At 39.6% G+C, this 15,794-nt stretch overlaps 2 protein-coding genes across 2 annotated transcripts; both read left to right on the top strand.

Annotated features, from left to right (window-relative positions):
- Positions 1-612: 612 nt before the first annotated feature.
- LOC115766104 lies at positions 613-2,018 on the top strand. The gene has a single exon (XM_030709924.1). The coding sequence runs from the start codon at positions 706-708 to the stop codon at positions 1,939-1,941; it is 1,236 nt and encodes a 411-aa protein (XP_030565784.1). The 5' UTR covers positions 613-705; the 3' UTR covers positions 1,942-2,018.
- Positions 2,019-13,277: 11,259 nt separating this feature from the next.
- LOC115766183 (protein FAM114A2) lies at positions 13,278-15,027 on the top strand. The gene is made up of 3 exons (XM_030710025.1): positions 13,278-14,158; positions 14,218-14,366; positions 14,478-15,027. The coding sequence occupies exons 1-3, from the start codon at positions 13,298-13,300 to the stop codon at positions 14,881-14,883; spliced, it is 1,416 nt and encodes a 471-aa protein (XP_030565885.1). The 5' UTR covers positions 13,278-13,297; the 3' UTR covers positions 14,884-15,027.
- Positions 15,028-15,794: the final 767 nt, after the last annotated feature.

The raw sequence follows: 15,794 nt of genomic DNA, 5'->3' as shown, positions 1-15,794 counted from the left end.
TAAGTTGCTATGGACGTAAGTTGCATATTAAAGTCACATTGAAAAATAATGACTGTCTACAAAAAGACACGACAAGGTTTGAACTATGTTAAGCAAATAATTGTTTTCTTATAAATCGCGAAGCTTAACAGTTACATGAGAACGGGATGAGGTATCGATAACAATTGACTTTCATTTGCGAAATTTCAATTATCAATCAACACGTAAATATATAAGGAAAGATGTACAGGCTGATGCAGAATATGTATGCTACATAAAATCGAGGAAGCCTTTCTCAATGAGCGCTGCGTATAAAAACGGCCTCTCCATGCACTTCTCACAACATCGGGTTAACCCTTAAGGCAATCACTAAACTACATCAGCCCGTCGTTTAATGCGCTTTGACACCAAGACTCCTCAGACAGATCCGAAAACTTGCCAGCGATGTGCAAAAGTTTAGCTAATGGCTAATGTATGCAGCCTCCAGCTCAAGGTTATCTGCATGATTAACGAGCTACAGCCTTTAGCCGTTAAACTTTGTAGACTAAAAGAACAAAATCAAACTAACTGAGTAAACCTTTTGTCAAGATTCATAACATAATGGGCTCTAACTGGTTTCCATACGGTCAAATAGCAATTTGAGTTCAGACTGTTAGCTCGTAAAATACAAATAAATCAAATTCGTGGTCGCCGTACAAATTTTCATTGGTGTATTTTATTTCAAAAATGGAAAACAGCTCATATTCACAGATCATTGAGGATAGCATTAGATTGCATTTCGAACGAAATGGAATACTGGACGAGATGCGCAGCGGACTGCATGTGAAGGTCCTTAAAATGATGCGTGGAGAAATGGATCTAGAAAGGGACGAACCGCTCTGTGGTGGCGATATGCATCAACGGGGCTTGCTGCAGCTGCTCAACTACCTGGTGGTGGACTATTTCGCCTGGTATGGCTACAAGCATACCCTGGAGACATTCGCACTGGAAACGGGTGACAACGGCCAAGTGAAGCCGCGTGAAAAGCTGCAGCGTGAATTCGGTGACGACTTTGACAACAAGGATCTGCCCATCCTCTTGCAAATGCTGATGAAGCAGACCAACAAGACGAATGACAATAAATTGCACAAGGACAAGTTGGAGCGTATCGAAACTAAGCCACAGGCAAGCCCAACTAAGAAATTAACGGTAGCCAGAACTGTGGTAAAGGATATTCCACCCGAGGGCAATACAAGCATAATAAAGAAATTCCTTACACAAAACTTCACACCAAGAGTCAATCAACCCGAGAATAATCCAAGTAAACAAATAAAACTCCACACGAACAGTCCACTTAAAAAGGCTGTAAGAGCGCCACTTGCCAAGGTGAATGTGCGGCAAAGTATGGTCGGGTCTGTGAAGCGAGCACATAGTCCCAAATATGCGAAACGCAAGATAAATACAATGGCAGGCTCGAGAAAAACCGACTATGAATCAAGTTCTCAAGCATCCGAAGAAGAGTCTGGTTCGGATGATGGTGGTACATCCTACGATAGCGATGCATTTGCCGAAATACCCAATAGGTATTACTATCGCGAGCAAGAACCACCCGAGAAAATATATCCAGATGGCTTTGGCGAAGAGGGTCCTTACGAGGGTCCTAGTCAGTCGAAAGTGCACAATCAACTGAATTCACGGAACATTTTGAAACGAAAGCCCTTAAGGATCTATGAAATGCAGAATGACATTGACAAGGAGAAGCCACATTGTAGTAACAAGGATAATGGCAAAACCAAGGCCAAGTCTTCGGGTCAAAATACACCAAAGCGTAACAAATGTTTGTTTCAATCGCAAAAGCATATTATTTCATCCGACAACGACCTGCATATGCCAGTTAGTAAGCCGAAATGCCCCGAAACTATGGTTGGCAACATGCAGGAGAGCACCGAGGACAGCGATGAGGATAGCGATGAGTACCTATAACTTTATTTTTTGATCCTGCATTTTTAACAAAATCTAGCTGTTTTTGAGACAAATAAATCTTTATACGGAATGACAAATAATACAAGCTCACAGTTGTTCCCGGTAAAAGCTGTCTCAAATGACTAGTTCATACAATTGATCCGAGTTCAAATCTTTAGTTTGTAAACGGTTATGCGATTTAGCCCATGCCAACTACAGAGATTTATTGATATTGGGTACTTGTACTAAAATTAATAGTTAAATTAGAAATAGAGTGCCCGTTTAGAAGATACCATTGAACTTTCTACCGAAGCATTCTATCGATTCAGACTTGTTCTGCAAGTGCCATAGAATGATATATTTCAACCAAAAGTTTTCAAGTTCATTTTTGCATGCATAAACATAAACAAGCACACTTTATACTTTTTACTATTTATTGGGCAGAGATGCACTTACATTTTTACGGAAAACTGAATGTATGTGTGCAAATGAATGTGTGATCAATTGAATGAATGTGTGCACATGTATGCACATGCAGAAAATGCCTACTCTTGGTGCTATCTACCACGTGGCTCGCCAATGTGACCACACATTTTCTTTAATTACTTTTGTGTTTCTTAACCGAGCTTAATAAAAATGTGCTGCAGTAGAGATCCCATTGTGCCATAGAATATTCATACGTAATATAAATGATTTTGCGGAATGGGGAGGCGGTTTTAAAATAACGGAAGATACTTTATATTTATTTGGTATACTGCGATATGCTGGAGAGGATATCGGTATCGAATTTTAGTGAATGCCTGATAACGGACCGACTCTTCAATTAAAAAGAAACCGCACTCGGCTATTGATGCTGAAGAAGAATTAATATACTTTATGGGATCGAAGATGCTATATATATTTGCAGGTTAAAGCAATAACAACTAAGTTTGCAAAAAGCAATTCATTTATTCATAATAGAATTGTTTAATTTAAAATTGCGAACTAAACCTGAAAGGAAAAGACATTGCTAACTGTGAAATTGAACTACAGACAATTTGTTTTTAACATTCCTAATTTAACATAGTGCTTGAACTTGCCACAGCTAAACGAGGCAAACATCAAAAACAACTACTGGATATGGGAATGATTGGTACAACTGATAAATGTCTGTAAAGAGCCCCAGTCTATGGCACTACGCAGATACTGCGCTTTTTGCTTTACTTTTACCCGACCAGAGCTATTTAATATGCGCAGCACAAGCCGGACCAAAGTGACAGCAATTAGTGAATGCCTCGTGGCTAGGTACCAGTTGGAGAAAGGGGCGAGATATTGGGTTGGTTTGGTTTCCATTATAATTGAAATCAATATTCGAGTGCACACAGCTGTCTGAGCGGACAGTGCAGCAAATGGGAAGCGGATGCTGTGTATCAATTGAATTGCATTAATATGTCGTGCGAGTCTTAACACCATTAATTACATGACCAATGAGTCAATATTATGACAGTTTGCAACTGAGACCATTGACGACAACAATGGCGATGACGATGACGATGACGTTGCCAAAGCCGCAGCCACAAGAACAACAATGCGAACAACATCCTCAATCAATTAATTAGGCGCCTTGCTTGGGTCAGCTTTTGGTGGCAGAGCCTTTCGGGCCTACTTGGCTATTTGATTAATTTTATGCAGATGTGAAGCACAAGAGACACAGAAGGCATATAATTGCTTATAAAGGACTAATAATGAGATAATAGCGCAAAGAATACATTCAAAGGTGGTAGAAGTTGCAAATATGCTCGATTGGTTTTGCGCAAAATGAAGGAAGGTAGACAAAATCTAATCCATCTCACTCATCTGAGAGAGATCTGTTGAAAGATCTTATTGTCTGAATTTGCAACAAACTTGAGTAAGCGTAAGGTGTACAAAGAAACAAGTAATAGGTTCTAGCCGGCAGCGCCCGACTAGGCGATACCGTGAACCTTCTTCCAACATCAAATGCAAATGTATATTCTATTTTAGAAGCTATATGTCAAGTTTGGTGATCTAGCTCTTGTTATTTACCAAAATTGCCCAAAAAACAGGATATCGATATCGATTTTTATCGATTGCTTGGAAACGGAGTAAGTTATCGATTATCGGAAACAAACTCGAACTGCGCAGGCACTAGGAGCACCTACATCTAAGATTTCAAATCTCTAGCTCTAATACGTTCTGAGATCCTTGCGTTCATACATACGGACAGACGGACAGACAGACAGACGGACAGACAGACAGACGGACAGACAGACGGACATGGCTAGATCGACTAGGCTATTGATGCTGATCAAGAATATATATACTTTATGGGGTCGGAGATGCTTCCTTCTGCCTGTTACATACATTTGGATTTTGCAAAATACCCTTATAACCATTTTTAATGGGTTCAGGGTATAAAAAGAAAATATACTCCAAGTTTTAAGACCCTAGGTCAAACGCAGTCAATGGGGCGTACTTGGACGATGATTCGAATAAGGAACACGATCTTATATGGTGCCAGCTGTCTGCCGCAAAATATGCATTACGTATGCATGTATATATATAACGTGGTTTTCAATCATCTGTTAATTTCACGTTAGCAATGTGACATTCACACAGCGGACAAAAGTAAAAGATAACAGAGATCTACGGCCCAAACGTGTTGCTTCATCTTACGATAGCCTGGAAAACTCATGTGGAAAAGCATGCGAAAAACTGATGCACAATAACCCTTCGGTGTGTGAACGCTTCGTAATCATCATTTGGCGTATCCGAATAAGAAATCACGTTCGCTGTGCTGACATGTCAACAGAACGATGACCACCCAATGTCATTTCTGTACTTTTCACCATTTCCCATTTCCCAGTGCCACATTGCCACGCATGCCACTAATGAGGCTCGTTAGCGTGGTCGGTTTGCCCAGCGCGAGAGCTGTGGATCTGCTCCTGCCGCCTCGTAATGTATGCAATACGCCAAATTGTACAAACGTACTGGGCAAATCGATAAAGTCATTTGGGCATTGCAAAACAAACGACTGGCAGCGGATAAACCCGAAGCTGGCAGCAGTTGTTGTTGCCCCAACTGCCCCGATCTCCCTTTCCAGCAGCAGCTGCCCGCGAAATGTGCCTCCACCAAATGTTGGCCACATAATTTTGTTTGGCTGAAGCAGCACGTACCAGCAGCACATTGCATTGACTGGCGGACTGACTGAAAGGCAGACTGACTGACTGTCTGGCTTGACAGCAGTGGAAATTGCTGGAGCTTGTCCAGTCCAGACCATCGCCAGTTGCCTAATTGCAGCACCATCTTGCGGTTATGCGTTCTACGTGCGTTTGTCGCACGTTCGGCTAATTAAAATTGCATTTTTGCTACCCTCGGTTATTGATATAGCCGATGTACCATATGATATCATACGTGCCGAACGGGTTGCCATACTCGATGGTTTCTGGTCACAATTTGTGGCCAATTATGATCAGTAAGTGGATAAATTATGAGCTGGGGGGTTTTTTTAATTAAACGTAATCCAGTTAATTGTTTAGCATGAGAATCGCAAAGAGAGACGTTCATTTAAATTGCGGGCCTAAGCCTTATTATTATCAACGAGTTTGTATGTAATACATAAATTTGCAAAGAATGTAAATGGACTAAAAATGTTTTCGATGCATCTAACAAAAGCTTTAAATTGAATTCTACATTTAAATGTTCCTAAATTAAATAATAACGCACGTATTGTAATATTCACACATTTTTTTTACATTTTAGTAGAAAAACTTTACAATTCTTTTATTTAAACAACTAACCATGAAGCAATTATGCCACATGTCGGATTTTGAACTTTTAATAAAATGCAAACAAGCAACAACTTTTTGCTTGACCCACACAAGTCCCACATGGCGTACGTGTAATAATAATTTGTATGTAGCCCCTCTTGACCGAAACACAGAATGGGTTGAGCCAATGATTTGCGGTTTTTCTCGAGTTTACAGTCAGCTTTTAGAATTGTTTTGGTCAGTTTTCATATTGGCTACAGCAATTTTACTGTGGTCAACTTTGTTTGATATGTTCGATGCTCATTTGTGGCTTTTTCTCGGATAAGAGAAGAATGGGCTTTTATCCAATCAGATGCTTAGCAAAATTTTTGAACGAAATTTCTGTAATGTGAGGCCAAAGCAGGTGGTATATATATAGATATATATATATATGCGACAAATAGAAGCAAAGCAGTGCAAGAATAATATACGAAGAAACCTGCTGCTGAACTCTTTGACTCAATATTTGATTTTAACAGGATAATCTATAATAATAGTCTATAAAAAATGTTAATTGTGTAAAGGCTATTGTGAGCTCGATCATTAATCTTTTATGCAGGAACTTCAATCTTTTTAATTAAGTCAGTACTTGCTACAGGGTATTCTGATGTCGAGCATTAGAGAGTATTTATTGCCATCTTAGTTGTTTAATTTATGTTTTTGATATGCCTAACTTTTCGCAACAACAAACGACGCTGATGAGTTGACAAAAGCTTAATGACACTTAACGTAAGCAAACAGGCAACATACACTAACACACACACAGACAAACACACACAGACACACACACACACATACATACATGCCCGCACACACAACAACGCCATTTTGTAAGCAGCGATGCGCAAAACGTATTTTAGTGATTTTTAATGCGAAAGCAATTTGAAAAGTTTGTTTGCCAAAAGTTGAAAAGATAGAGACATGTAGAGGGTGGGGCTTGGCATGGTTTCGGGTGGCCCGTGCCGGCTCGGCAGCTCGCAGCTGTGGGTGGCAGATTAGGCAGCCACTGTACACACATATTTGAGGCTGTCTGTGACACTCGCGACACACAGTTGATTGAAATAATTGCGGATGCTTACCTGGATTTTTGCGTGTTTGTGCTTGTGTGTGTTTGCGCATGGGCTTGCTGGCAGCCTTAAAGTAGACTTGCAAATTACCAAATGTGTAAATTAGTAGAGAAAGTAATGGGTACACACAAGTTGCTGACAGGTAAAAGAAATAATGACAGCAAAAACAGCTAATTGGAGGAACTGCGGCAGTGAAAATGACAAAAAATAAATAAAATGAACAAGGAAACAAACAGTGCGTGTGACTGGCAAAGTGCGTGTGAAAGCAATGCTGCTCATGTTTATTTATCACGTGATGCTACTGTTGATAGTAAATAACGAAAGATCTGTTAAATGTTAATGTTAATTGAGCTTGCGCTGTTGATGTTCACTGTAAAATCGAAGCTTGATACTGGGCTGCTACTTATGAAAATCGACAGCTAAGCCAACTAAATACATCAAAAATAATATTACTAATAAATAAATATTAATATTAATTACTATCAAGCGAGAACAATTTAAAGTCGCTCTCAATCATGTTGATAACAGAGTTATCTCTTTATGGTTAGCATCTGTCAAATACATACTATTAGCTGCTAGAAGTTAAGTTGACTAATGATCAAATAAAAATGGTAAAACCAACTGGAATTTGGTTAAAAAAAGATTTCTGCGTCACACCCGCTAAAGAAAAGAAAGTTTGATTAAAGTGATAACTTCAGATAACTTAAAAATGTTAAGTAGTAGCAGAGTACCTATCACTAACAGTGTATTAACATTATTTTATTAACAGCAAGACATCCATTAACAGCTGTAGTTACTGCTAACACAGTGCTTATACTCAATGAGCCTCTCACCAAGATAGGACGAATTTCACCTTGTTTTGTAGATCGATTTCACTGTCATAGGATTAAAACATTGAATTATAGAACAGCCTACGTATATGCAATTTATTTGTGAACGATTAGAGAAAACTTTATGCGCCAACTAATGCTTAAAGAGGCTAAAAAATCAAGTTATCTAAAGCAGCTCGATTATTACGAAACATTTGTAGAAAATTTGATATTGGATGTTTGTTGGGACACAGTGTTGTCTAGTCTATTAAGTTTTCCATTATAGATGATAGCGATCAAAGCCTTGGTGCTAAGCTCATGAAAACTCATACACACAACACACACACACACACACGCACACACACTAAACAAATTTGAGCAAGTTGAAACGTAAATCGAATAAAAGGCCCAAAGTAAAAGCAGTTACCAATATGTATAAAGCCTGCAGATGCTGCTGCTTTAGTGTCGAGAAGGACCCAGGCGCGCTAAGAGTGCCCCACTGGGTTATAGGGGGGGGGGGGGGGGGGGGGGGGGGGGGAGTGGGGAGAAGTTGGGGGCAAGTGCAAGGTCTGTGTGAGGATGTGTGCGAGTGTATGTGGGCGTCATGACAACAATGGCATTTTGATACTTTTGTATGAGATTTAATGAAATTTGAATCCTTTTGTTGAGTGGAATGACAGCGTGTGAGATAGAAAGAGAGGCAGAGAGAGTAATAGTGTATGGGAGAAAGATAGAGAAGGGAAGTAAAGATAGAGCGAGAGAGTGGCATAAGAGAAGGAAACAAACAGAGCTGCAGGCGACGAAGCTGTCTTCTTGTCTGCCAATGTGATGTCATGTAGTTAAGGTATTTTTCACTGTTGTGTGTGTGTGTGTGTGTGTGTGTGTGGGATGCCTGTGCTGTGCGTCACAACAATAGTAAAACAATCTTCTTAATGCACACTTTGGCCTAAAGGAATTTTTCACTTGTAAGACGAAACTTGTAAGCACAGACACACAGAAATGCCGTCACTTGCCTATCAACGTCAGTTAGACTTGCGGCTGCGTGTTTGTGTGTGTGTGTGTTTATTTATATAAGATATATGTGTGTGCATATATTCACAAAGAAACATGTTAATAAACAGCTGGAAGTATGCTTTATTGCCATCAGCACAAAAGCAAGCAGGGCGCTACGCAAAAAGGAAGTAAAAGCCAGTCTGAAGACTTTCGGGAATTGCCCCAAAAAGGGTTCCCTTCTGTCTCTCACAGTGTGTGTGCGTGTGTGTGTGTGTACGTATGTGTGTTTAAAGGAAGTCTGAGGTATCAATAACAATGTACAACAAACAGGCAGGCAATATGCAACAACAATGATGAGCTCCTTTATTAGTTGCTTGTGGGTAAAAATGACAAAGATGTCCTTTGCATGTAAAAAACACACACCCATATTTAGACCCTCCCTAGGATCTTTGTCTAAAACTGAGCGTGGGCATGCGGATGTGTGTGTGTGAAGGATTCTGTGTGTTGTGTGTCTGTGTGTGTGTGTGTGAAGGATTCTGTGTGTTGTATATGCTACTTTTAGTCGCCCTTGACCCCCTAAATGTCGGCTGCGGTCTTCTCGTCTATTTGTGTGCACAGTTAAAACAATTTTGATTGTGAATAACCGGGGGAATCAATTCAAGAAACACCCACATTGAATTGTTGACTGGGAACAATAAAATGCGCCCTTATGATTCCAGAGTCCTTACAATATTTACTGCTTACTTTAACGAATGTTCCCCAAAATAATTTCGATAATTTAATTAAATATCGATCAAATGAAGAGAAGTTTTATATGGTGTTATTGGTATCCACGCAAGACAATTATAAAACCCTTTTTATCGATAGTGAAAAGGTTATCGATAACGATTTATAAATCACAATGTTTATGAGCACAATCGTTACAATTAACAGGACATATATTATATACAAATACATATATTACTATAATATATACGACTAGCGGATATAGCCCGCCCTTGCCCGTGGCACGTATAAAATAAGTGTTCTCAAAAAGCTTTGAAAATAATTTTGAAGCAAATCGGAAAAAAATTGAATTGAATTGCACTTTTTAACCAGGATGCTTTAATCCTGCGAAAAATGTGAAACTGGTCTAACATGATTTTTCTTATGGATACTTAGAAATGCATTTAAGCGCGAATCGTCCCCCGCCAAATCTTTGACCCCCATTTTCACCAAGGAGGGATGGATTTTCCAAAAAGTGCGAAACAACCCTCAAATCAATTTGAGCAAGGATTTGAAAATGTGAAGCACGTTTCAAATACTTTTTCATATAGATCCTTGAAAATGAATTTGGGGGCGAAACGTCATCCACAAAATCTTTGACCTCCATTTCCACCAAGGAGGAATACATTTTTGGAAAAGTGTGAAACACCCCTCAAATGAATTTGAACAAAGAACTTTGAAGTTGAGTTTGAGGCCGATCGGATGGTAAACAAAAAAGTTTCATACAAACGTTTCTCGCGATTTTTCCATACTTGCGGGCGCAATTTCCAGAAACCCCGTCTTAACGTGCACCTTCATCACATAAGGTAACTTCAGCTTCAGCAATCAATCAGTCAGTCAGTCAGTCAGGACAAACAGTTTTATATATAGAGATAAATTGTAGCATTAAATAAGATGATTAAAAGAATGGTAATCGATAACAGCCCATAACAGACCGTTAATTCGATTTTCAATTAAGCAGCCGAGTCAGCTAAATGAGCTGCCGCTTTACTTAAAACATTAAATAAATATCTGCAATAGATTTTCCTAATTTACTTCTGTTAAGTGTGCTTTTAATGGAGCTGTGCCCTATGATACATGATATGCGTGTGTGTGAGTGTTAAAATGTCAGGCAACTAAACTTATCCAGAAATGAGCATTGGTAATGGTAGTGATAATATTGCCTGAATGCTGATAATATTACATTTCATTTTTGCAACTTGCATCGAACATGCAATTATTTTCGCACTCATTCTATCTCGCTCTCGCCCTCTATGTGCATCTCTTGCTCTCTGTGTATCTCTCTCTCCCTCTCTCTCTCTCTCTCATTCTGTATCGCTCCAGCAATTGCCACTTGTAGATAAATTTGCATATAAGGAAATTGCGTCAAGCGCCTGAAATTGACGTTGCCAAAAATCGCTGGCATTGAATGCCAAGGTAACCACATACCTGCACATACTCACGCAGGAGAATATTATACAGGGTGTATACTTAATAAAAATACAAGTGATTTTTTGTGTTCAATGTATTTTTTTCTCGGTCGCCCACATATTAGCGGTCGAGGTAGACGCAAAAATGCAAAGGTTTTTGCAACGTTGAAGCTGCCACTCGATGCTATGCTTACAATTTTTAATTAAAAAATTAATCACACGGCACAAGGAAACGGAAAGGGAGGGAAAGGGAGAAGAAAAACGGATGTTAAAAGCAGGCAACAACAAATGTGCGACTAGTTGCGCTTTGTTGCTTTTATTTTCTAGTCTCGATGATAAATTTTGGTTGTGCGCATTTTATGGCAGCCTCCGTGACGAAATATAGCGTGTGGTTGTCGCGCTCCCTCCTTCCATATATACATATGTGTGTGTGTGTGTGTGTCTTGCCAAAAAGTATGCAGCAAGTTTATGAAAATTCTTCGCTTATGGCAAGGTGTGCGTGCGTTTGTGTGTGCCAGGTAAATTGTCTTGGTTTGTTAATTTTGCGTTCCTGTCAAATTTATATGCTGGTTAGCACCGAGCAAACTTTTAGCTGACAACCGAATTTTGTTTGTGTTCGTTTCTAATTTATGAGCACAATTAGATATGTGGCACACTGTGCAGACACAGTTAAAATTTGAACGAGCATTGTTTTTATGTGGGCTTAAGAGCAATCGAAGGGTATTCGCTTTGAAGTGGCTATAAACAATTAAGAGCACAATTTCCTTGTATTTACTCTTAATTTTAAAACTTAGTCAACTCGCACACAATCAACATTTAGATCAATTGCAAGTGCAAAATCAAGAGCAACAACAGTTAAGTTTAAGAGAACTTACAGATCGAAGAGAGCTTAGAATTCTGTTAAAACGTTGTAACATGTGTATCTGCAGTGCTTAACATTTCTGTTAACAGACATTAATACAGGCAGATGCCTTGGACACACATTACATTACTCTTCAATTTAGTAGTCTCCCTTATGTGAATACTTTTTTGATTTGATGTAAATCATATTTTTCATACGAAAACTTTTCCCGACAAATTTTCCAACAAAAAGTCTACGATCACTAAGCTTTAGCTAACAACCAACAATTTAAAATGTTGCTTAAAAAGATTCATTCATTTTAATTCACCAGAATTATACTTGGCAATATGTTAAAATTAGGTAATGTATTTATACGTTTGTTAGTATTTTTTTTTTCTTCTATGTATGTTTTCGTGTAATCTGACTTTTCTGTAAGCGTTCACAGTACTTACGTTCATCCATGTTTTTAGTTTACAATTTCTCTTAAAATCTGCCCAACTGTGTACATAATATTGCCAAACCACTCTGTATCTAATGAAAAACCACACAACAAAACAAAACTGCAAAGAACATGTTTGCATTCTTTTGCAGTACAAATAAATATGAATATATCGGCCATCTCTTTCGCACTTGCACACAGGCAAAATTAAAGATTCGCATGAAAACAGTTTTACAGAAAGAGTCACCAAAGGTAACTGGGACAGCACAGCACAATACCAATGCAAGCAGCAACACACGCACACACAGCCACAAACACACACACATCTGTTTGCTATTTTAATGCCTAAATATTTTACAAACTAATATCAATTCAATTTGTATGCATTGAGCAGAAAATAGTTTGCGTGCGTGTATGTGCGTGTGCGTGAATGCCAAGACATGAATGTGGCAACTCCAGTGGGGCATTCCAACGCACACAGGTGACACAAGGTGCTCCAATAATTTATGTATTTCTAATAAGAGCAACAGTTACCTGCTGTTATTGTTGTTGTTGCTATAGGCTGACTACACAATTTGAGGCTTTATGTCTGTGGGCACTGCGGGTTTGGTCAGTTTTCTTTTTACACTTACCTTTCTTTATACATACTCCTTTCGACATTTTGGTAATGAAACCACGTGCTGAATACGCACTCAAATTATGTGTTACCTGGGAACTGAACAAAATGAGCAAGAAAAAAATCACATGTATTAGTGAGTGTTTTTATTCTTTTATTGTTTTTATGTTCTTTATATTATTAATGATAGTCTATGATAAGCAGTAGTTGGTTTACACAAATTTAAACACAGTTTTTATAAAACACAATTATTATCACATGAGTTATTCGCGCCAATGTTAAAGTGACAGCTTCACTGTTAACTAACAGTGGTATTTAAATCTGCAAATTAGAGATCCACCTATATCGTTAAATTCGTACAATAGCACGAACCATTGTACATACGTGAGCCATGAACGAGTCAGTGCCATTATATTTTTAAAGTTAGAGTTAGCTTTATTTAGCTTTAGATAACATAATAAACACATTATAAATTACAAAAAGTTCGCGCCAAAGTTACACTGAAAATACCTCTGCTAACTAACAGGTTCGTTTTTTAGGCACACATGTAAGAGTGGTATTAAATTATCGATAGGTTGCCAGCTATCGATAATTGTCAGATTCATGAAACTACGTGGTAAACGCACGGAATAATGGCAAATAAACCAAATAAAGAGGATGAGAACTCAAATGATTGGAATCAAAGCGATGAGGACGACAACTGGGACGATTGGGGCGATGGCGACGATGATGATGACAAGTTTGTGCACGTTGAAAAGGAGCTGCAGCCGCAAAACAACAAAGCTGCAGAAGAGCAATCAAACCCTTTGGGCAAAGCTTCAGTAGGGTCACCAGCAGCTCCGCCTGCGTCAGCCTCCTCCTCTGGCTGGGGCTTATGGGGCGGCAAGTTGAGCTCTGTGCTGAGCACCGCCACGGAGGGTCTGGGCAACATAACAACCCAGGTGAATCAAGGACTAAATCAGATAATAGGCGTGCCCGATCCCGAGGAGCTGGCGCGAATCAATGCAGCCGAGGGGGTGGCCAGGCCCACAGGCACAGAGCAACAGACGACAACAGAAGCTGCAGCAGCTATAGAAAAGCCCGAAGCTGGCGGCGCCCCAGCATTTAATCTGGGCATTGTCACAACGCTGGGCTCCAAGGTGCTCAACACGGGCCTGGATACGCTAGAGGGAATTGGCAAGAAGACCATGAACATACTGCAGGAAAACGATCCCAAATTAATGAACAAACGCAAATTACTGGGACTCGATGCGAACAAGCCTAACCTGAGCGCTGTGCTGCTCGAAGCCAAAAAGGATGCGGATCAAATGGAGGAATCGCTGCAACAGCTGCAGCTCGAGAAACAAAAGGCGCAACTGCGCTTCGACGTGCTTTTCGAGAACTACTGCGGCCTGGTGCACTACGAAGCGCTGGAAATACTGTCCAAGGAGTCGCGTCTCAAGCTGGACACGCTGCTGGACGCGGTCAGCGGACATGCGCTAAGTGAACTGCAGGCAAATAAACATAACTAATTTCAATAATAATAATATTCATATGATATTTGCGCATGCAGGAAACCATTGGCGAGGTTCAGGAGCTGCTGGAGCTGGAGGATGTGGAATCCAACAGCGAGGGCGACTACACAGGTTCAGAGCTCAACGATCGTTTGCTGGCCACCATTACCGATGCGGAGCTGGGCATTCAATTTGATGATGTGGCCAGGTGAGCAGGATCAATCGGAATTAAGGCTGCTTTATTAGTCAGACTCACCCGAATCTCAATTTTCCACCCATCATCACATGTAATTTTTATTAACACACTCCCACCTTGCAGTCATTGGGCACAGTCTCTCAGCTGGCTGAGCTCCGAGGAGGCCACCTCGGCAGATCTGGAACAGGCCTATGCGAAGAGCATCAACGCGCTCAGTGAAGCCTGCGCCCTGGAAATGTGCAAGCTGCACAAAATCGCTGAGCTGATGCTGGTAAAGTCGCACCACAGCACCGCCAACGAGGTGGACGGCATTGTGCATCTGTGCAAGCAATTCAATGGACATCTCCAGGGTCTAAGCCAACGCTATGCGGCTTTGCTGAGCAGCAAAAGCGACGGATCAGGCGCTGTGGACCAGGAAGAGTGCAAAGCTAGAGTCAACACGTATTTTGGCGAAATGTATTCCGCTATCGAGTACATCAAAAAGGCCTATAAACTCTTTACACCCATTCTACAAATGGGCGCGGTTTAGTCTTATACCTTACGCTAGCTTTACCTTTGTGGTAATACTATATTAAAAGCTTCAGTTTTCCTTTTGAGCTGGTTTTATACGAGTTAATGGTTTTTTCTATAAATATATAATAAATTCTCTTCGATATGTGATACATTATTCAAATTGATATTGTTTTAAATTCTAAAAAATTTAATTTTATGCTGGAAGTTGAATTTAATCGAATGCTTAAATTTTAAGCTGCTATGGCGCGCTGTTACTTAGTTTTCTTTTTGAATTTTAATTAAATGTATTAAATTCTATGCTCAATTTTCGAAAATTTTAATAGCTTTAGATTAATTTATCTACTCTTGGGTTACATAGGCCGATACAAACTTATGAATGTTATAATTTGGGCGAAGCCAAAGTATGGCCTACTGTTAATTTTAACAGTAATAACGAACTTCTGTTATATTTAACAGATTATATGTTTTTAGGAAGAACAAATGCATAACAGCTGTAAGGATGATCTGATATCACGCTAAATCGCACTGTGATTGACATTTGTTACATCCAAAACTATGATTATAGTGTTAAAAAGCTGTTACGATACCATCACGTAATAGTAAGCAACTGAGGTGTTTATCTATTGGGCTTTACAGGTACAAATCGTTCTTTTATATTACATTTAACAGCTTAAGTATGTTATTCTGTTACGCTTAACAGGTATGCAAGACTGTAAAGCCAGCATCAAGAATGTCATATTTTGTTGAACAGTTATTATCTTTCTGACGCAATAGCCCCCCCCCCCCCCCCCCCCCCCCCCCTTTCATGTGACACTCTTCTTTGTTATTTGTATTATGTTTACTGAATATCGTATTTATTTCCAGCCGTGAAGACGCTTGTGTTAACAACTACAAATATGTCTCCTGTTAGTAGCCATAAAGATGTCA

Source organism: Drosophila novamexicana, unplaced genomic scaffold (genome assembly GCF_003285875.2).
Source record: "Drosophila novamexicana strain 15010-1031.04,08,12 unplaced genomic scaffold, DnovRS2.1 tig00001062-arrow-arrow-pilon, whole genome shotgun sequence".
Classification (NCBI taxonomy): domain Eukaryota; kingdom Metazoa; phylum Arthropoda; class Insecta; order Diptera; family Drosophilidae; genus Drosophila; species Drosophila novamexicana.
Note: the sequence above shows the minus strand (reverse complement) of the source record. Positions and strands in the feature narration are given on the sequence as shown.